Source organism: Chaetomium tenue (assembly GCF_020726465.1).
Source record: "Chaetomium tenue strain MPI-SDFR-AT-0079 chromosome Unknown F5144scaffold_4, whole genome shotgun sequence".
Lineage (NCBI taxonomy): Eukaryota > Fungi > Ascomycota > Sordariomycetes > Sordariales > Chaetomiaceae > Chaetomium > Chaetomium tenue.
In genome coordinates this window covers 4,769,208-4,787,099 of record NW_027117332.1, presented here as the reverse complement: position 1 = coordinate 4,787,099, position 17,892 = coordinate 4,769,208, and the positions used below count along the sequence as shown (strand labels likewise).

Genomic DNA, 17,892 nt, shown 5'->3' with positions numbered 1-17,892 from the left:
TCGCATTGAATCCCAACCACATCAAGATCATGAGCTTGGTGGGTGCCCCGTAGGCGCGAAGTTCAACACGCTCCCTGTACCGAGCATAGCAGCCCGGCTTGTGCTACCCCATCGCTGTCCAGGTGTCCCCGAGGCGGCGAGACCCTCGATCCCCAATGCTAAAAATATAAGCCGGGAGGTAGCGAGAGGCGCAAAGGCAGGCCAGGGTTGATCGATGTCGCCATTTAAGAGCGCTGAGACTCGCTGTGCCGTGCTTGTGCCACCGTCCTGATCTGAATGTTGATTAAGTAGGGCGCCTCAGTGCTGTGATGGGACCTCGCTTGGCGTTTGTGGGGTTTCAGTCCCCCATTCATCACTCATTCATCACTGTTATTCATCCGCCCCGCGATTCTTCCTCCTTTCCGTTCTTTGCTCCCTCCCATCGTACCCTCTCCCCAAATTCCCCCATTGTGTCTTCTGGGTTTTATTTTTGGTCTTATTTGAACCAAGTTCGCCACGACGACATCCCAGCCTGTTCTCTTTCTCAAATTCTCTCTCGTCACTTTCCAACTCCAGTCCATCTCCAACTCCATCTCCATCTCCATCTCCATGGAGTCTCCTCCCAAAACACCGCCCAGCCGCGATCCTGAGGACGAGATCGATTTTCGCTTCGAGACACATGGCACTCCGTGTGAATGGGGTGAGTCGTACCGCCCAGGTGGCTACCACCCTGTGATCCTGGGCGATGTGCTCCGGGATCGCTATCGCGTCGTCCGGAAGCTTGGCCACGGATCCTTCTCGACCGCCTGGCTAGTGGCTGATATGAGCTTGAACTGCTTCGCCGCCTTGAAGGTTTCTGTCGCTAGCTTGGGCAAGAAGGAAGCCGGTACTATCGACAAAAGCCTCGCTGTCTATCGGACCCTGCCGCAGACTGCGAATCGCCATGTCGTCGGCTTACGCGACTCATTTGACGTGCGCGGGCCGAATGGCCGGCATGCTTGTCTTGTCATGGACCCGATGGGCCCTCATATCAGCACATTGCTCAACCGTCCCGAGTTTAAGGACCAAACCTTCGACCCCTTGGACCCCTTGGACCCCTTGGTCCGCCAGCCACGTTTTCCCAAGGCGCTCACTCACCGAATCCTGCGTGATATCCTCCTCGGGCTCCGCACCCTCCATCAACACGGTATCGTACACAGCGACCTGCATCCTGGCAACGTCTTGGCCACCATTCCCCCGCTCGGCGAGCCTCTCGGCCATGACCCTTCCGTGCTGCAGAAGCTCCAGCAGCTCCCAAGCGAGGGGCATACGCTGGTCCGACGCGATGGCAAGATCGACCTCTGGGCGCCGTCTTATCTCTTAGAAGCCGCACCGCTGGAGGACCTGGTGACGTTCGAGCTCGACCCCGTCGTCAAGCTCGCCGACCTCGGCGCCTCATTCCTGGAGCGCCATCCGCCGGCCTCCGTCGTCACCCCGGTGGCGCTCCGCTCGCCCGAATTCATCCTGCGAAACGCCCAGGTTCCGTTGGGCAAGGGAATCGACATATGGGCATTCGGCTGCCTCGTCTTTGAGTTGGTGACGGGGCGCAACCTTTTTGTTGGGCTAGAGGGACTGGACGGCCACGAGGCGTCGGACGAGGGGATCAACGACGAGCACCTGATCCAGCTCTCTGAGGTGCTGGGGCCGTTGCCCGCGGAATTGGCCTCGCACTGGCGGCGCCGCGGCCGGTACTACGATACGGACGGGAAGCGGTTGGAAGCCACCATCAACCATGGTGGCGCTGGAGATGAGTCAGATGACGGAGACGGTATGGGCCATGACGGTGTCAATGGTGACGATTTTGTTGATCTTGATGACGGAGACGATGGTGATGATGGCAATGATGGCAATGATGGCCAAGCCCAGGGGGAGGCCATCCCAGATTTGCCCATGGACGACGACATGAGTGAATCTTCGGACTTCTGGCTCGCCAATGTGGGCGAATTTTTGCCTCTGGAAGATCAGCTGCGGGACCTCAAACCGGAGGACATGGACGATGCCGAAATGGATGAGGTTGCGGGGCTGCTGCGGTGGATCTTGGAGTACGATGCTTCAAAGCGTCCTTCGGCAGAGGCCATCCTCGCGCATCCGTGGTTGAGTTCATCTTAGACTTCATATTTGAGGGCAGATTGTTCCATGACAAGGAAAAAAGGCTGGAGGTGCCAGGGGTGACGCACATAGGAGGCGGGTGCTGGGAGCAACAAAATAATCAGACGGACAATAAAACATTAAGGGGCGCATTGTCTTTCACAAGTCGGATGAACTCGGATCTCGGATCCACCACTGGAGTTATTATGGGCTGACTCCAAAAAAGAATCTATATCATAACTATCATGAATGGGTACATGTATCTCATGGGTTGCCAGTGGCCAGCCCCCATTCGTCATCTCAGACTCCAGTCGAGTCAACTCTTACGCTTGGTCAGCTCGTGGTATGGTTGGTACGCCGCCCCCTATTGTTGTTCGTAGTCCTGGTGAGCCTTCCGACGCACCTCCGGCTGCTGCTGCTGCCCGTATTGTGGTTGTGGGTATTGGCTCACAGGCTGGACATACATCTGCTGCTGCTGCCAGTGCCCCTTGTCCGCAAACACAGACGGGTCCGACCAGACTCGGTTGCGCACCATAAAAGTGACCAGGCCCAGGACAGTAGCCGAGACCCAGTAGTCGAGGATGGGGTTGATTATCTTTTGGGCATCTGACTCGTCTCTAGTCCAATCTGGAATAACGGTCTTCAGGTCAACCGCCAAAACGAAGGCGCAGCGAAGCAGCCAGAGGAGAGACGCCGCCAGAAACAGACCGGACAACTACAAGGGGCATTGGGTCAGTAACGGCCGACATGAAATATACTTGTTGCTGGGGCACTCACATTCCCGGTAACAAGGTCGCCTCGTCTTTTCAACTTCGTCGCGCAATAGATGGCGATCCCAACATTCAACGCCGCGACGAGACACAGAGTGAGATCTATCACGACAAGCAGCCATTCCAGTCGGATGCGATCCGCATTTATGTCAAAAGCATCCGCGATCGTCTTGCCGAACCACGCAATGTCGAGGACGATCAGTAACACCGTTGCGATGATGGTATCCAGCTGCACCGCTTTCCACCACTTCTGCTTCGCCAACACCAGATACCAAACGGAGAGTCCGGCGAGATAGATTGCATGAGACGCAAGGACGCTCGCCGCTGTGGCGAGGAGTGAGGAAACGGCCCATCCCCAGAAGCCTATCCATCCCGCTTGCCAGTTGAGATCGACCATTCGTACATCCGTGTCTTTGAGACGCACGATCGCCGTGACCGGGGAGATGATGGCAGTGGCGATGGCCCTAGCATTGTGCGTTGGTTAGCAAACGGCAGCTCGACTCACGCCATCCCGAGTCCGCACATGCTGCAAGGAACTCCGTGTTTTACAATAGGTAGATTGGAAACGCCATGTGCAGGAAAATGCGTGTCAGCCTCAGCGGTTGGGCTTGGTCTCTGCCGTGTTTTCCGCACAGATTGAAGCCCCAGAAAGTAGCAAGTGGGATCATAGTGACCCCGATCAGCGTCGCGCTTAACGCGAATGCCGGCGACGATGAGAGCCACTTCATGGTGCTTTTCTTGCTGCTTGCTATCTAGGTATTGACGGTATCGGATCAAGTTGAGTTGACGGCCAAGACTCAAGAGGAGTAACTTGTAAGTGAAAGTCCGAGAATGGGCTTGAGGGACAGGAGGAGGAACCCCGAACCCCTTGGTTTATGAACTGGATTGCTCCATCTTGTACAGTAGCATCAGTGCAGGGCTGTGTTGGGGGTTGGACCTAATGCCAAGGGTTATTGATGCGCCTTACCCGCGAGGGCTTTCTCCTCAACACGACAACACCACCCTATATTCAGACCTTCAGAGGCCGCCCTGTGCCCAGACACGGAACTGTTCAGGCTAGCTTCTCTTGGCCAAGGGTCCGTTGTGGCTCAGAGTCTTGGCGATGCTTGTCACGCTGAGAGATTCTTGCCGCGTGATGCAAGCTTGGGGGCCGAATCGCTCAAATATCAACTTTCCCGAGGAGATATCAGACCTTGAGGGCAGTCGGGTACATATCGGGTACCCACGACTCCAGCCATCCAATAGGGTGACTGGTACGCCCAAAGCCAGCAGCAGATTCCACAACAATGAGGCCGCCGAGCCACTCTTGGTATCAATCTATTCCTGCCATCTCTGGCCCCCAAAGGCGATCCAACCTGGACGGCATCATTGGCATCCCCCCCTCTGGGCAGCACGAGAGATCTAATGCTTTCGGAGCACTTTCCGTCTTTTCCTTGAGTCTCGTTACCCTGGGCCCTATGTCGTTCGTCACGGCAGTAGCAACCCGGATGAAATGAAAGTGTTGTGCAAGGGCTCGTCCCTTTTGCCCAAATGGGCAGCCCAGGAAACAGCTTTCTGGTTTATTTCTCGCATCACCAGAATAAGGCATGTATCCTGCGGTTATAAAGAGTATAAAGATCGTAAAACAGTGACAGTGATAAAGTATGTGCCGTGGCTAGTGGGAATTGTAATGTGAATAAGGATATCTCCCCACTCCTATTCCTCCCCGTTGACATTCACGAACTCAAAATTCATGATCCTCTATGTTTTCTTCGGGAAGGAAGACAATACCTACCTAAGTTTGATGGGCTTTAATTTTCGGCGCAAAAGAAAGTGCAGAAAAACAATAGACAAACTGCACACCTGTGTAGCCACCTTACACGGCGTAGTATTTCTCCTAATTTTAATTTGCGCACCCCGTTCCTCCCCTCCCCCGTTGACGCTGAGCCAACAGGACTCGGCTACCAAATTAAACAATCCTTTCAGGCACTCTTTACTTCTTAGTCTTTATGTTGAGGCGTAAATTTATCTTTTGTCAGGCCTAGGCCTAGGAAGGTGGTGTATTTATCATGTAGGTACCTAGGTAGGTAACCACAGAGGTCCGAAGTCCCTCCAGTCTTCGGCCACCTTGCCGGCAGGGAGAATGTGCTGCTCAAATCAACACATTAAAGTCCTACCGGCTTTATTCCTTGCCCTGGGCTTCCATGTCAATCATATCGGCGTTCATCGCATGCTTCTTTGCCCAACCCCCCTGTCCATTAAGATCCGAGGTCCGACAGATCTAAGTCCGAACAACAGAGAACTTGCTCAATCCGACTCATACCTACGCCTTTACGCGCAAGCTCGACCAGGTAATGGGCGATTCGCCATGGCTGTTAACGGAAGCAAGTTTACGATAGACATATAAATTCAACAACGTTCCGCCACATATCACATCCGATCACCACCAGTAGTACACACCCCTTAATCTCATCTCCTATCAATCATAGCTACCATGTTGACAGTTCCATGCCTCCCGGAGACTTTCACCGGCCTCTCCTTGTTTGGAGCCGAGGTTCTCTCGGTTGCGGCTAGCCCTGTTACCAACTACAGCAGCTCAGTCCAGGTGTCTGACAGGTTCACCCAACCGGCCGTCGAAGTCCAGAACGCGGCCTTCTGCAACGTCACTGTCACCTACACGCACCCCGGGCAGGCCGACACCATCGCCGTCGAAGTATGGCTTCCCCCGGCAGACGGATGGAACGGGCGGCTTCAGGCTGTGGGGGGCGCCGGGTGGGTAGCTGGACGCAGCCCCCTCACTGCCGTCGCCATGGCTGGTGCGGTGAGTGACGGCTACGCCACGGTGACGACAGACGCTGGTCTGCGAGACGCACAGGACTCTGCGGTCCCGTGGGCACTTCTCAGCCCTGGCAACCCGGACCTGTATTCGTTACAAAACCTCGCATCGGTATCCTTGGACGATGAAGTAAGTCTGAAACAAGTTTCCAGGCGTAGGGGGGTCTCAAAGGTGTCTTACTGATCCGTCAACGAAGGCAACCATCGCCAAGGCGCTTATCAAGGCTTATTACGGCCGCGGACCAGAGTATTCCTATTGGAATGGTTGCTCCCAGGGCGGTCGGCAAGGCCTCATGCTCGTCCAGCGTTATCCCACGGCATACGACGGCATCGCCGCAGGCGCTCCGCCACTCCACTGGACAAACAACCTCCTCGCCATGCTGTGGCCACAGCAGTTCATGAGCATGCTCGGAAAGCACCCCTACCCGTGCGAACTACAGGCAATCTCAGCAGCTGCAACCGCGGCATGCGATGGATTGGACGGCCTAGTCGACGGCATTGTTAACGAGGTGGACGGTTGTCTGGCCAGCTTCGATCCCTTTGAGCTGGTCGGCCAGGTCATCACCGACTGCCCTGAGATCTCCGAGATTACCTGGGCAGCATCGGCCGTCTTGAACGCAACCTGGCAGGGTATGCGCAACTCGCACGGCACGAATGTGTGGCCGGGGCCTACTCCAGGTACCGACCTGGCCATCGGTGTCGCCAATAACGACTGTACTTCGGGAACTTGTCAAGGCGTACTGGTACCCGTCTCTGTGCCATGGGTAACTCAGTTTATTGCCAGGGGTGCCGATCTGGACCTAACCAACTTGACTCACGCGGAGTTCGACGAGCTGGTACACCAAGGTCAGCAGAGGTACAGGTCGATTATGGGCACCGACGACCCTGACTTGTCTGCCTTCCGCAACGCTGGTGGCAAGATGGTCACGTACCACGGGCTGGTAAGTCTCCTTGTGGCATTTGCGTCACCGACTGCAATGGCACAAGCTGCAGGTTTCTAACGCCGGCTCGTACATATGCAGATTGATCAGCTACTTTCCCCCAAAGGCACCATCAAATACTACGACGCAGTTTCGGCCCTCGTACCAGACATCCATGAATTTTACCGTCACTTCGAAATTCCCGGCATGGGCCACTGCAGTGGAGGAGGACCGAGCGGAAATCCGACCAGCCTCTTCGACCAACTGCGCGCGTGGGTTGAGAACGGCACCGCGCCGGACAGCTCCCCGGTCCAAGTCACAGACTTGGAGGGGGCTGTGGGAGAGCGCATTTTGTGTCCGTACCCGCAAAAGGCCATCTTTGATCGGGACTGCGGTGTTGCGGGCGAGAGGCGGTGCTGGTCATGCAAATAATAAGCAGTTATTGAGCCCCTAGTAACCTGATGATGATTCCTGTATTGGAGAGAACGTGCAATACACAGTCTGCTTGCCGCTAGCGTTGCAGAATATGATGCTCTCGACAATAGCGGACTGTCCCGCCCTGTTACGTGCTCGTTGTTTCAGAGATTGAACACATGCACTTGCCCGCCACGCGAGATAACCCTGTGCTTTCCTTGAGGCTTGAGCTGAACAGCTAACCACTCTTACCTATTTCTCTACGGATTATTGAAGAAAGGAACGACTTTCAATAAATAAGCCGTTTTAAGACCATGGACCAAAAGAAAGAAGGCACATTGCCGTGGCCGCCTTGACTCGCCTACATATTCCGCAGCCAGTCGCCTTCACCACCTTTCCGCCATCAATACCACACGGACATTTTACCCGCTTTCTGTTTTGGGAGACACTCTTGTGTGATTGCTCTGTTCCGTCCACAACACGAGGCAGGAACTCGCTTATCATTTTCCCCATCAGTAGGTACTCTTCAAGGAATGCATCCATAACAACTCCGAGCCTAACTTCTCGTATATAGGTACCATAGGTATCTTAGGCTCGGCTGCCACACGAAAATAATCCCCTCCTTAACGACCCCCAACCGTCAACTTCCTCGACTACTACCATCAGTCGTTTCCTGACAATGTCTCCCCCAATCAACGATGGCGTGCGCGGTGACAGCCACGACCAAGAAGACGGACACAATGCGGGCCACGATTTCAAAATCACCGGGACCACCATCGAGGAGGTCTATGACAACTATGCGGACAGCTACGAGGACGGCGCAGAGGAGACAAGACTGCGAAGCTTTCAGCGCGAGGTTTTTGCCCAGTTCCCACATCACGGATTCACTCTCGACCTTGGCGCCGGTACGGGACCCGTGGGGATGTTGATACGCGAGTCACCCCTCAACGCATCCTCGACACAGTCCAAAGTTTACGTTCACGGCGTCGACGTCTCCACCCGCATGCTCAAGGCGCCGTGGTGTGTGCAATATTACGACTCAACGCAGCAGGGCTTCATTCAGGACATCCTCATGGACCCCAACGCGTCCTGGCTGCAACATGCCGTCCAACCCGGAGCGGCCAAGAGCTGCAGCGTCTCTGGACCGGCAGTCGACCACATCACTTGCTTTGGCGCGCTGCACTTTGTCAACCCCACACAGTTCGAAGCCGTGATGAACCGGATGTTTACCCTGGCCCGCCGGAGCGTCATGTTCGATATCGACGACCTTTCTCCCGCTTACTTGCAACACCTTCTCGAGAAGCTCGGGGAGGGTTTCAGGAACTATAACCACATGGATGCGTACCGCCAGTTCGGGACGCCGCCCGGCTGGGCCAAGGTTGTGGAGGAGGAAAGTGTACTCTACCACTCGGAGAATCTCAGGGTTGACGTGAGAGGTGTCTTGGTAAGGTTTGAGCGGGTGGAGTGAGCGGCGGTGTTTGTTTGTATCGGGATAAAATCGGGGGTTAGCGTGATGATCGAGTATTGAGTAAATGGCCCCAATGGCGATGTGTTGTCCGAAATGCACGTGTGATTGATTTACTCAAGGTTACTTGGTGTATGTGAAACAAAAGAAAAGCCCGAGTCCGAAGGAAAACACGGTGAGGTAAAGGACGCCGAGGGGGAAAAGAAAAAAAGAGGAGTGATAGACGGAACGTATGAAGAGGGGTTTGCTTAGGTTCACCTCATATGTTGAATGACCTAGGCACGCCGGTAATGAAGACATTCGAGATCAGAGATCACAATATCTGCCAATGAACAATGTGCTTGCTTCCCGTCTGTCTGTATATAAGGGCGTCGTCAGCCACTTTGGTTCTTGGCGACCTAGTTCCCCTCTCCCCTTTGGCTAAACAAGTCGGACTTTCTCCCTGGGGCTCTAACCACCAACCGGGTGATTCCCGCCCTTGCTTTGCCGGCACTCATTTCGTAGCTGCCGCACAACTTTGTTTATATTAATGTTCTCCAGTGTCTGAAGGGCCCCCAGCCAACGGGAAATCCCGTAAACCCCAGAATCTGGAAAATGAAGCGTGTGTGCGGAAGGTGCAAATAAAGGCCAGGCCCTATAACGGTGCCTATATACACGGCAGTCACGATTTGGGCTATACCATTTCCGTGGTATCTGCTAAGCTATGGATACTTATATGAAGAGGCCAGTCCCCAGCTACCAAACTAGCGTCGTTCTGCTGATCTATCCTTTTTAGTTCACCCAGTGTTACTAGGACGTCAATACTCCCATTTCCATTGTCAATATGAAGTTCACTTATCTCCTTGGAGCGCTGGCCTACGGCCTCTGCCTGGAAGCGAGAAGAATTCCAGCCCCCTGGGCTGTTGCCCGACAGTGGGGTGACGGTGATGATGACGAGGGAGAAGAGGGAGGTGACGGCGGCGGCGAAGCAGGAGACGTTTGCGAATGGACGGACCACTGCCTTGGTATATTCATCTTCCGTTTCTCCACTCCACAGCTAGCTCTTAACTGACTGTCTAGGTGACCCCTGTGAGACCGAAATTGACTGCGACGGCGACCTCACCTGCCTTGCTGGGTCCTGTGCCAACCCGGACGACATCGAACCCACTCCCACCGTCGGGACTCCAACTCCGATCATTATAACAACCACTATCTATGTCACGGCTACGCCAACAGTACCGCCCAATCCCGATTGTGACTGGATGGGCCACTGCGCAGGTTTGTGTCCCTCTCCGAGGGATGAACCCTGCTAGAGAGCCGACGGTGCGGAAATGTTGACACCAAGTTGCCTTCAGGTGATCCATGTCAAACAGAGAACGACTGTGATGGCGATATGACTTGTCACTCGGGCACTTGCGGCGATGGGCCCGTAACCCTGGTCACCAGCACCCGGCGCATTGTTACAAGCACCCGCCGAGTGACCGTCCCGCCCAGGCCCACGACTACTAGCCGAGTGACAGTCCCACCCAGGCCTACGACTACTCGGCGAGGGACCGTCCCACCTAGGCCCACAACTACTAGCCGAGTGACAGTCCCGCCTAGGCCTACGACTACCCGCCGGGTCACAATCTCTCCGACACCTCGCTCGACAGTTCGCCCCCCGATGACCTCAGATCAAGCAACCCCAAGACCCCCGTGTGCTGATAGCCCGCTTGCTTGCATTGGTATGTGACATGGGTTCAGGGGTTGGTGCCCTCGTGCTGACTTCCTTCTTAGGTAACAGCTGCGAAACCGACGCCGACTGCGGTGGCTCCTTGATCATCTGCAAAAACGGCACTTGTGGGCTATGATGTCTATGATCATTGGCAGTGTGTCGTGTTGTCCTGTGTAACCTCGTGGAAGCATTTCTTACTGCGCGCAACAAACCTCAATCTCGTTGTCGTTTGTCCCTCGCTATGGTCTATCAAGTAAATAAAGGCATATCGATCAGTACTTTCGCTAAGGGGTTTTAACGTTATCCGAGTCTTCGATTGGGTGTCACAAATCCACGCATCTATATTCTCAACGTCCCTTCAAAGCCTAGGGGATTTGTGAACAAAGCATAGCTTCAGTTGCCGATTTGTTGACGCAACATTCTTTGAGTGCTTGAAGCCCCTTGTCCCTAAAACAATACCTTTCAAGAACCTGATGTGGCGCAGATATAATGAACGTCATTGTAGCATATTGCCCGTCATCTTCCCCTCCAGTCTCTTGCTCGCCCGTCGCCGTTCCTGCGTTCCTCGCTTCTTATGTCCTTGTATCGGGTACTGACTTAGGTAACTACCACTCATAGAAAATATGGCAACCTCACAAAACCCATTTCTCGACCCATCCCCGGAGATGGACATGGCTGATGAACCATTACCGCCCCCAGACCATGTCCTCATGCTTATTCCCCCGTTCAATCACCACGGCGAGCACAAATGCGGTTACCATCGGCACGGCCTGAAGAAGAACTTCGCAAAATACGTACGACGATTCGGCGGCGACACGGAGTCCGCGACATGGAACGTGGCATGCCGTAATTGCCGTTGCCTTGTTACGCTCAACCGGGTCCATGAGCTTCCCTGCGGCGACCTAATCTGCCGTGACTGCTTGATGGTCAGAGCGTTCAACGTGAAGTTGAATATCGAGAAGCACCACAGGCGCATCCAGTCCGTGCGGGAAAGAAGGGAAGACCTCGAAACCAGCTTTATACAAAGCCAGGATATGAGCCGTGAGGGCAGGGACAAGTTCATCCAGGACCATGACGACATTCGGCGGGTAATGTTCCGCCTGGCCGGGCTCATGTGCTGTGGTGTGGACATGCAACTGGAGAGGTTCTTGGGTTGTATGACTCCCGCGGCATCGCGAGACTTGTGGCTTGCAATCCGGTGGGTGTGCGACCCTCGTTACCGCCAGAGGATATGTGGTTGGCCCGACTGTGGCGCGTACGTGCCGGTTTCCTGTAATTATGCTGACCCTCACGACGATTGTCGCCGCTGGCACTGCGTTGTCTGCGGAGGGAATTCATTGAGTTCCTCGAGCCGGCGATTAGAGAAAGGTTAAATCGAGTTTCCATTCTTGCCGTGGCGATGGCCTTTACTGGCGCCTGCGAGGTAAGGTAGTCAACCTAGACAATACGTACTAAGGGTCCAATCTTGGTAGGGTTCCAGTGCTTTCTTACGGAGAAATAGTAATCAATTGATATTGTGCAATATTTGAATTAGAACAAACGAGAGCGCTTGCTCTAGCATTTTCCGTGTTCTCTGTCCGCTTTTCGGGACCACCCGGTTTTGAGACCCCATTACAACGGAGCACCTCGGTACTTACAAGGTAGATACCTATTGACTGATCAACTTTCAACGTACCTACTCGTTTCCCCAGCATAGGTACCTATATTGTACCCAAACCACACACACCAACCGATCTACTTATTTCTTTCCAGCCTCGAGTCCCTTCAAGCTAGAAGAACCAACATCCTGATCATCCGGCGGTGTCCACCTCATCTCCTGCTTCAGAAACGCCTTCAAAGCCGTCCTAATCTCCGACACCTGCTGGTTCCAGGCCTCCCTCTTCTTCTTCAAATCCCCGCTCTTCACACCAGCTTCCACCGGATTCAAGATCTCCCTGACCTGCCCCCTCTTCTGCGCCAGATACGCCCCCAGCTGCAACACCCTACCCTTGCACCGCGGTGCCGCCCCAGGGCCCTCCCTCCTCAGCAACGCCTCCTTCAGCTTCACCATATTATCATGCTCCCTCACCGTAAACACAAACACAAAATCAAACCTCGCAAACACATCCTTCGGCACGCCCCTCGACGTCCGCGCCAAAATCTCCTTCCTCACATCCTTCTTGAACGGATAATCCGCCCACCGATTATCAAACACCGCCGCCAGGGCCGTCGCGTCGGGCGGCGCGCCGCCCGGCCGCCACGGCAGCTGGAAGCTGCGCTCGCTGTAGTCGAGCGCGTCGATGGCGCCCACGGCCTCGTTCTTGCGCTTGGTGAAGAACCCGGCCGAGCGGACCTCGCCGATGCGCCAGTCACCGCCGCTGCCGCCGCAGGCGCGGAGCGTCATTTGTGCGAGGAGCTTGACCAGGGCCTCGGCGACCACGCTGCGCGCTTCGTTGTAGGGGTCGACGAAGAGGATTTTGTAGTCGCGGCGGGGCGGGGTGGGGGAAGGGGAGGGTGGTGGCCGGCGGATGGAGGATGTGGCTGCTAGCGTTCCGCTTGGTGGTTTTTGCGCTAGGTCGCGGCCCGGTCGCGTGGTGGTGGTGGTGGTGGTGGTGGCTGTGGCGGGGGGTTCGTAGGCCTTCTCAACGGCCATGAGGACGAGGTAGTCGCGTAACAGGCTGCGCTGCTGGTCGATGTCCTCCATGATGACCTGGACCTTGTCGGCGCTGCTGTCGACGATGGAGAACCACACCTGCGTCATCCATGTTGCCCGGAATTTAAGGTCCTTGGATCGGGAGAGGATACCGCTCTTGTAGCGATCGAATAGGTCGTACACCTTCTCTGCGTTGGCCTTTATCCCGGCCAGCAACTTGCGGAGATCGTTTAGTTGCCCGGACAACAGTTGGGTTTTCGACTTTTTGATGTTTTTGTCGTTTTTGTTGTTCTCCGTTAGGAAGTTCTGAAGGCGGACGAGGAAGAGGTTGAGGTTTTCCATCCGACGGCCTAACTGTGCCATCTGCTGGGGGAGGTTTTCGATACGCTCGTAGATGGTAATGGCCTTTTGGACGAGCTCGACCACGGTGAGGACGGTGCCCAAGTCCATTGTGTGTGGTTGGGCACTGGCGGGCTTTTGGCCGATTTAACTCGGCTTAGCTCTTTTCAAGATCAAGTCCGTTTCAAAAAACCCTTAGGAAAAACAAAAAAATGTAAAAGGAGGAAGTCTACGGGGAATCTCGGAGCCTGGTGGTGAAAGTGAGATTCTAAATGTGAGTCGAAGCTGCGCCACACCATCCCGGCAGCACAGCCCTTCGCTGGTGATCATTCTTCGATTGCGACTAGTCGAGGGTAGCCTGGTCTTGGCGTTGTGGCACCTCACCGCTACAAGCAGAGTGAAAAAGAATGTCTGAATATCATTCAAATAAGAACTGCTGATTTTAGAGAACCCCTCCCATTTTTGGTGCCGCGACAATCTTTGGTTTCCCCGAACGACAGAGAAATCCGGAAGTAATTGCAAATGCCCGCCCCCGTTTTTATCTACCTGTACTAGTGCCAGATTTTGACCGTCCTGTCTCATCTATCATCGCCACAGCGGGCAAAAGCAGCAAAGCCCGGGTAAGCCAGGGGCTGAAACCACCCTAGCGCCTGGTTTCTCAAGGCACCAAAACATAAACCCCGGGGAAGGGTATCGAGGGGTCGGGTAGGAAACATTCCGTCGGTAGACTGATAAAAAAGACTGGTTTGGTGTTGACTAGTAAAGTAAGAAAATGACAAAGAAATGACCGTGGGTCTAGAATCGTCGTGATACATTATGAGGCCAGGGATGGTTGGGGTGGCCGAGTCGACTTCCGAAGACTGTGGCACCGTGTGCCCAAGCCATGCCGTCCTCCGACGTAATTTGCTCGACCTTGATGTGGGCGGGCCCAGTCGATGAGCCTACTAGATGCGCAAGATCTCCATTTCTGAGATGCTCCGATGGCGCTTGTGCAGGTTGGCGTCAACGTGGTTACCGGATGCCTTTCTCTTCTGCGACACGACGTTGAGTGGGCTGCTCTGTTGGATATCGCCGAACCCACTGCCGATCGTGTTGCTCCGCTTTTGCCGGCGGATTGGCGTGATGGGCGTTGTGACGGTTTCCATGCTCCCGGTCTTGATGCCGCGGAGCGTGCCGTGATAGTACGGGCCGGAGAAAGCGAGAGATTCTTGGCTCGCTTTGTCGCTGTAGATGAGCTGTTGGTTTATCTGGTTGCGGCGGAAAGCCCCGACGACATCTGAATTGCTGTCAAAGTGTGTGAGCAGCGGGTGTGCTGCTGGTGCGGATTCGGTTGCCGCGCTTGCATTGCTAGCAGCCGTCTTGGGCCGGGTGGGACTGGAAGCGACATCCCCGTTCCAAAGGGAGAACGGTTCCTCCTCTTCCTCGTCAGATGAGTCGTGACTCAAGGTGACAAAATCCTCAATCTTGAGGAGGCTTTCTTCTTCATCCTCCTCGATGCCGGCAAAGTATGAGTCGTCGCTTTCCTCTTCGCCGGGGAATATGCCGGGGGTGCAAGGGAAAAATGCTTCGGTCGGGCCGAAGGGTTGCATGTTCATGAAGTCGCCAAAGGTATTGGATGACGCCATGGCACCCATCATGATAAAACCTGGGTTTCTGACGAGGGGCGAGGCCAAATCTTGTGCGGAGAAGTCTAGGTGGAGTGACTCTGGTGAAAGATCGAGCTGGTTCGTCCTGCGGGGTGTGAAAATAATCATCTTTCCGGTAGCAGGATCGACGACGCCAATGGGCTTATTGTCCGATCTATCGAGATTGAACCGGCCAACTCGAGGCTTGCCGGGTTTGCAACTGGCCGGTCGCTCCGTGTCCGAGTCTGAAGATGCCTCAACTGTGCGGGAGCGTCGTAATTGCTTTTTGCGGATGATGGGCTCTGGAATATCTTCTTCCGTGGTATCACCGTCGGCTGACGCGAACGCAATCAGATTAGTACGTGATGTGCTTATCATCAGCAAATAAACTCACTCTCGTAACCGTCGAGGTCCTGCACTTCTGCAGTGCTAACGACGGTTGCGGACATGTCGATGGGCGGGTCATTTGGCCTAGGGGTCGCCAGGGAATCGATGTCAAGGTCAAAGTCTCTAACGGCGGCCTCGTCTTCGGCCCTACGGGCGGCGATCTCCTGTGAGCCGTTGTGGAAGTCCCAGAACGAGCCTTGGGACGAGGTTTCATCATCGTCCTCAATCTCTCGGCGGAACATGGGGTCCAGTGCGCTCTGCTCAACAAAGATATCAGGGAAGAAGCCATTAACCTCGGAGACCTCGCTGGTCTCGCTCGTCGTCGAGTCTGTGTCGCTATCTGGGACACCAACAAAGCGAACATGGCGCCCAGGGGTGATGGAGACCTGATCAAGTAGGTCGCGGGTTACGGGATGCGCCGGAAGGAGCTCGTCATGGTCCGACGAGAAGCCGTCCCAGCTTGCACTATCATCCGCCGGATCGGCTTCCTCCGGCTCGGCTTCGTCCTCTTCATCCGCCTCGCTTTCCTCGTCTGCGTCATCATCTTCATCGGCTACTAGCGGCCGAGGGGGATCCAATGCTCGCTTGCGAGATGCATTGATTATGTGCTCCTCCTCGGCCGCAAAAACATCCTCGTCGTCGTCTTCAGAGTCGGTAACATCTTCGACGCCAGAGTAGCCGCTGTCGTCGGAGAGGTCGATGGATGACGAGTCGTAGTCCCGGGACTTCGGAACCCGGGCCGGCTTAGGGGGATATTTTTGGCGGACGTTGCGAGACATTGTGGCGGGATCTGCAGGGGTAACCTTGAATGCAGGACGAGAGAGGGACGAAAGGTGCACGGTCTTCCTGACGGTGCAGTGAACCTTGCAAATGGTCACGGACCAAGAAGGTGGGGGGTCCGAATGTTGCAAAAAAAGATGAATTGAGGGTGTGAGGGTTGTCGGAATTGGTCGTTCGAGTCGCTTCTAAGGCAAGGGACGTGGGCCTGTGATAATAACCTGTTGATTTCAGTTCGAAAGCAGGCTTTCCTTGTCCCGGTGAGCGTGAGCCTCGTTTCCGGGAGCGGAGACGGGCTCGAGACGGTGAAAGTCTGCGAAACTTCGTCGAAGGGCGGACAGAATTGGGTATCTCGTTGAGGCTGCTGGACTGCAGGCGTGCCGGGGTCAATTGGCACGCCCGCAGTGGGCGCTTAGAGCTCAACGACGGCCGACGGCATCTTGAAAATCGACGAAGTTGGATAAGGAGGTACTGAATCTCTAGATTGAGTAGTGCGACTTCGTTGTCTAGTGGTTGGTATGGTTGGTTGACAAGGGGAAAAGGGAAGTCGAGGAGGGGAAGGCAGGGCTGTCGGATGCTTTTGACCAGACTTTTTTTCCATCGGTGGGACCAATTAGGGTGGGCTTGGCTCGATGCGCAATTGGAGCCCATTCGGTGGGTCGAGACTTGATCCACACAGCTCCACCCCTGCATCAACGGCCCTTGGACCTTCTGGCAGCTGGCGACCGTGCATCGAAAGCCCCGGGAAACACCACCCACCCTTCGTGCGTCAGAATGGGACAATTACCGGAGCGCAACCCCCCGCCTGGACCCCGTCTCGTCACCGCTCTTTTCCCCCGCCGTTTGACGTTCGCAGCCGCATCATCGCTGCCTTGGATGAAAGCGGCGGCGACGAGTGAAGTGCACACAGGTTTGAAGAAGAGGGCGTGGGGGGAAAGCCCGCGTACCTATCAAACTTTGACATTTTTCATTCTCATTGTTTCTCTTGGGGGGCCTCGAACCCCTCTCCCTCCTACACGTTTAGATCATGGGCGTCATCGAGCCCGTCATGCATGCGCCGCGAAACGACTCAGACTATTTTTCGTCCCAATATCCAATTCCTGCGTGCCAATTTGGTGCCACCACTGCAGCTGTGTCGTTTTAGAGCGGGGCGTCCAGACAGATTGCCCCGCATTCTGACGGCTCGCTTGCGAAGACGCAGGTGAGGTGCAGCGCATATGACGAAGTTACGTGTTGATCGTGACTGGAACGACAAGTCTTCGAATTTGTCTCCACAGCTCAATTTCAGACTTGCCGCCGAGACCGACGCCGGCGGCTAGATCGAGTAGGAGGTCACGGTGGGAGGCGATAGTGGACACGTGTAGCGCATTGCACCTCAAGTGCAGCGCAAGTGCAGCGCAAGCGTGCAATGAGGTGCCACTTCTTGAAGCAAGTGTCGGCCGAGTCTGTTTCGAAGGACGAACGCTGCCCCGCACAAGCAGACCTTCGTCTTCGAAACCGCATCGTGGCAGATCCAGCTGCCAGCTGCCGTCTCGTAACAAACAGAGTATTAGCGGGGCTATGACCGGCCCGATCCTCTCATGAACACCGTCAGGCTTTCTTCGTCAAAATTCCGGCTCAGCTGACTTGGGGCGAATCAATGATGAATTTCTGGACATCCCTTTTCGGCGTTGAGTCACTGCCCGTCTGTCGAGTCAGAGAGACAAGGGTGGCATGAACTAGGTGTCTGTACACAGTCACTCACGACTGCCCGTCTGTCCTAGCGGGCCGAAGGCAGAGTTTGAACGGCACCAACGGGCGGGATTCTACAACTCGGCTTGCAAGACAATCTCGGCCCTTCCTATTGGTCATGCACAACAGATGATTTGCCTCCCACCTAGGGATCCGCTGGCCACTGCCAGCCTCGAAAATTCGTGAAAAGAGGAGTTGGATCCACCTCAAAAAGCCTGA

At 55.0% G+C, this 17,892-nt stretch overlaps 8 protein-coding genes across 8 annotated transcripts; 5 read left to right on the top strand and 3 right to left on the bottom strand.

The window, feature by feature from the left end:
* The first annotated feature begins 332 nt into the window (after positions 1 to 332).
* On the top strand, positions 333 to 2,341 carry F5144DRAFT_575351 (kinase-like domain-containing protein). The gene has a single exon (XM_066789075.1). It carries the CDS (start codon positions 589 to 591, stop codon positions 2,125 to 2,127), a length of 1,539 nt encoding a protein of 512 aa, XP_066643972.1. The 5' UTR covers positions 333 to 588; the 3' UTR covers positions 2,128 to 2,341.
* Positions 2,342 to 3,845, bottom strand: F5144DRAFT_575349 (uncharacterized protein). Its single transcript, XM_066789074.1, has 3 exons — positions 3,426 to 3,845; positions 2,884 to 3,340; positions 2,342 to 2,821 (listed from the first exon to the last, which is right to left on the bottom strand). The coding sequence occupies exons 1-3, from the start codon at positions 3,602 to 3,604 to the stop codon at positions 2,471 to 2,473; spliced, it is 987 nt and encodes a 328-aa protein (XP_066643971.1). The 5' UTR covers positions 3,605 to 3,845; the 3' UTR covers positions 2,342 to 2,470.
* A 1,307-nt stretch (positions 3,846 to 5,152) lies between these two features.
* On the top strand, positions 5,153 to 7,345 carry F5144DRAFT_264626 (Tannase/feruloyl esterase). Its single transcript, XM_066783569.1, has 3 exons — positions 5,153 to 5,820; positions 5,888 to 6,631; positions 6,713 to 7,345. The coding sequence occupies exons 1-3, from the start codon at positions 5,350 to 5,352 to the stop codon at positions 7,040 to 7,042; spliced, it is 1,545 nt and encodes a 514-aa protein (XP_066643970.1). The 5' UTR covers positions 5,153 to 5,349; the 3' UTR covers positions 7,043 to 7,345.
* On the top strand, positions 7,317 to 8,511 carry F5144DRAFT_264474 (uncharacterized protein). The gene is made up of 2 exons (XM_066783568.1): positions 7,317 to 7,539; positions 7,599 to 8,511. The coding sequence occupies exon 2, from the start codon at positions 7,704 to 7,706 to the stop codon at positions 8,490 to 8,492; it is 789 nt and encodes a 262-aa protein (XP_066643969.1). The 5' UTR covers positions 7,317 to 7,539; positions 7,599 to 7,703; the 3' UTR covers positions 8,493 to 8,511.
* Positions 8,512 to 8,912: 401 nt separating this feature from the next.
* Positions 8,913 to 10,468, top strand: F5144DRAFT_264461 (uncharacterized protein). The gene is made up of 4 exons (XM_066783567.1): positions 8,913 to 9,493; positions 9,549 to 9,746; positions 9,824 to 10,192; positions 10,245 to 10,468. Exons 1-4 carry the CDS (start codon positions 9,313 to 9,315, stop codon positions 10,316 to 10,318), a joined length of 822 nt encoding a protein of 273 aa, XP_066643968.1. The 5' UTR covers positions 8,913 to 9,312; the 3' UTR covers positions 10,319 to 10,468.
* Positions 10,469 to 10,805: 337 nt separating this feature from the next.
* F5144DRAFT_491615 (uncharacterized protein) lies at positions 10,806 to 11,694 on the top strand (the record flags this gene model as incomplete). Its single annotated transcript, XM_066785871.1, has 2 exons — positions 10,806 to 11,437; positions 11,655 to 11,694. 2 exons carry the CDS (start codon positions 10,806 to 10,808, stop codon positions 11,692 to 11,694), a joined length of 672 nt encoding a protein of 223 aa, XP_066643967.1.
* On the bottom strand, positions 11,672 to 13,454 carry F5144DRAFT_575342 (uncharacterized protein). The gene has a single exon (XM_066789073.1). The coding sequence runs from the start codon at positions 13,262 to 13,264 to the stop codon at positions 11,921 to 11,923; it is 1,344 nt and encodes a 447-aa protein (XP_066643966.1). The 5' UTR covers positions 13,265 to 13,454; the 3' UTR covers positions 11,672 to 11,920.
* Positions 13,455 to 13,916: 462 nt separating this feature from the next.
* F5144DRAFT_264454 (uncharacterized protein) lies at positions 13,917 to 16,259 on the bottom strand. Its single transcript, XM_066783566.1, has 2 exons — positions 15,173 to 16,259; positions 13,917 to 15,113 (listed from the first exon to the last, which is right to left on the bottom strand). The coding sequence occupies exons 1-2, from the start codon at positions 15,942 to 15,944 to the stop codon at positions 14,098 to 14,100; spliced, it is 1,788 nt and encodes a 595-aa protein (XP_066643965.1). The 5' UTR covers positions 15,945 to 16,259; the 3' UTR covers positions 13,917 to 14,097.
* Between the last annotated feature and the right edge of the window lie 1,633 nt (positions 16,260 to 17,892).

Excerpts from the sequence above, each read along its gene's own strand:
- F5144DRAFT_264461 (XM_066783567.1), top strand. The coding sequence starts at position 9,313 with ATGAAGTTCACTTATCTCCTTGGAGCGCTGGCCTACGGCCTCTGCCTG. Across the intron at positions 9,494-9,548 it reads ATGGACGGACCACTGCCTTG|GTGACCCCTGTGAGACCGAA; the intron begins GTATATTCATCT and ends CTGACTGTCTAG. Across the intron at positions 10,193-10,244 it reads TAGCCCGCTTGCTTGCATTG|GTAACAGCTGCGAAACCGAC; the intron begins GTATGTGACATG and ends CTTCCTTCTTAG.
- F5144DRAFT_575342 (XM_066789073.1), bottom strand. The coding sequence starts at position 13,264 with ATGGACTTGGGCACCGTCCTCACCGTGGTCGAGCTCGTCCAAAAGGCC.
- F5144DRAFT_575349 (XM_066789074.1), bottom strand. The coding sequence starts at position 3,604 with ATGAAGTGGCTCTCATCGTCGCCGGCATTCGCGTTAAGCGCGACGCTG. Across the intron at positions 3,341-3,425 it reads GCGTTTCCAATCTACCTATT|GGCCATCGCCACTGCCATCA; the intron begins GTAAAACACGGA and ends GCACAATGCTAG. Across the intron at positions 2,822-2,883 it reads GCGACCTTGTTACCGGGAAT|TTGTCCGGTCTGTTTCTGGC; the intron begins GTGAGTGCCCCA and ends TGCCCCTTGTAG.
- F5144DRAFT_264474 (XM_066783568.1), top strand. The coding sequence starts at position 7,704 with ATGTCTCCCCCAATCAACGATGGCGTGCGCGGTGACAGCCACGACCAA.
- F5144DRAFT_264626 (XM_066783569.1), top strand. The coding sequence starts at position 5,350 with ATGTTGACAGTTCCATGCCTCCCGGAGACTTTCACCGGCCTCTCCTTG. Across the intron at positions 5,821-5,887 it reads CGGTATCCTTGGACGATGAA|GCAACCATCGCCAAGGCGCT; the intron begins GTAAGTCTGAAA and ends CCGTCAACGAAG. Across the intron at positions 6,632-6,712 it reads TGGTCACGTACCACGGGCTG|ATTGATCAGCTACTTTCCCC; the intron begins GTAAGTCTCCTT and ends GTACATATGCAG.
- F5144DRAFT_264454 (XM_066783566.1), bottom strand. The coding sequence starts at position 15,944 with ATGTCTCGCAACGTCCGCCAAAAATATCCCCCTAAGCCGGCCCGGGTT. Across the intron at positions 15,114-15,172 it reads GGACCTCGACGGTTACGAGA|CCGACGGTGATACCACGGAA; the intron begins GTGAGTTTATTT and ends CGTTCGCGTCAG.
- F5144DRAFT_575351 (XM_066789075.1), top strand. The coding sequence starts at position 589 with ATGGAGTCTCCTCCCAAAACACCGCCCAGCCGCGATCCTGAGGACGAG.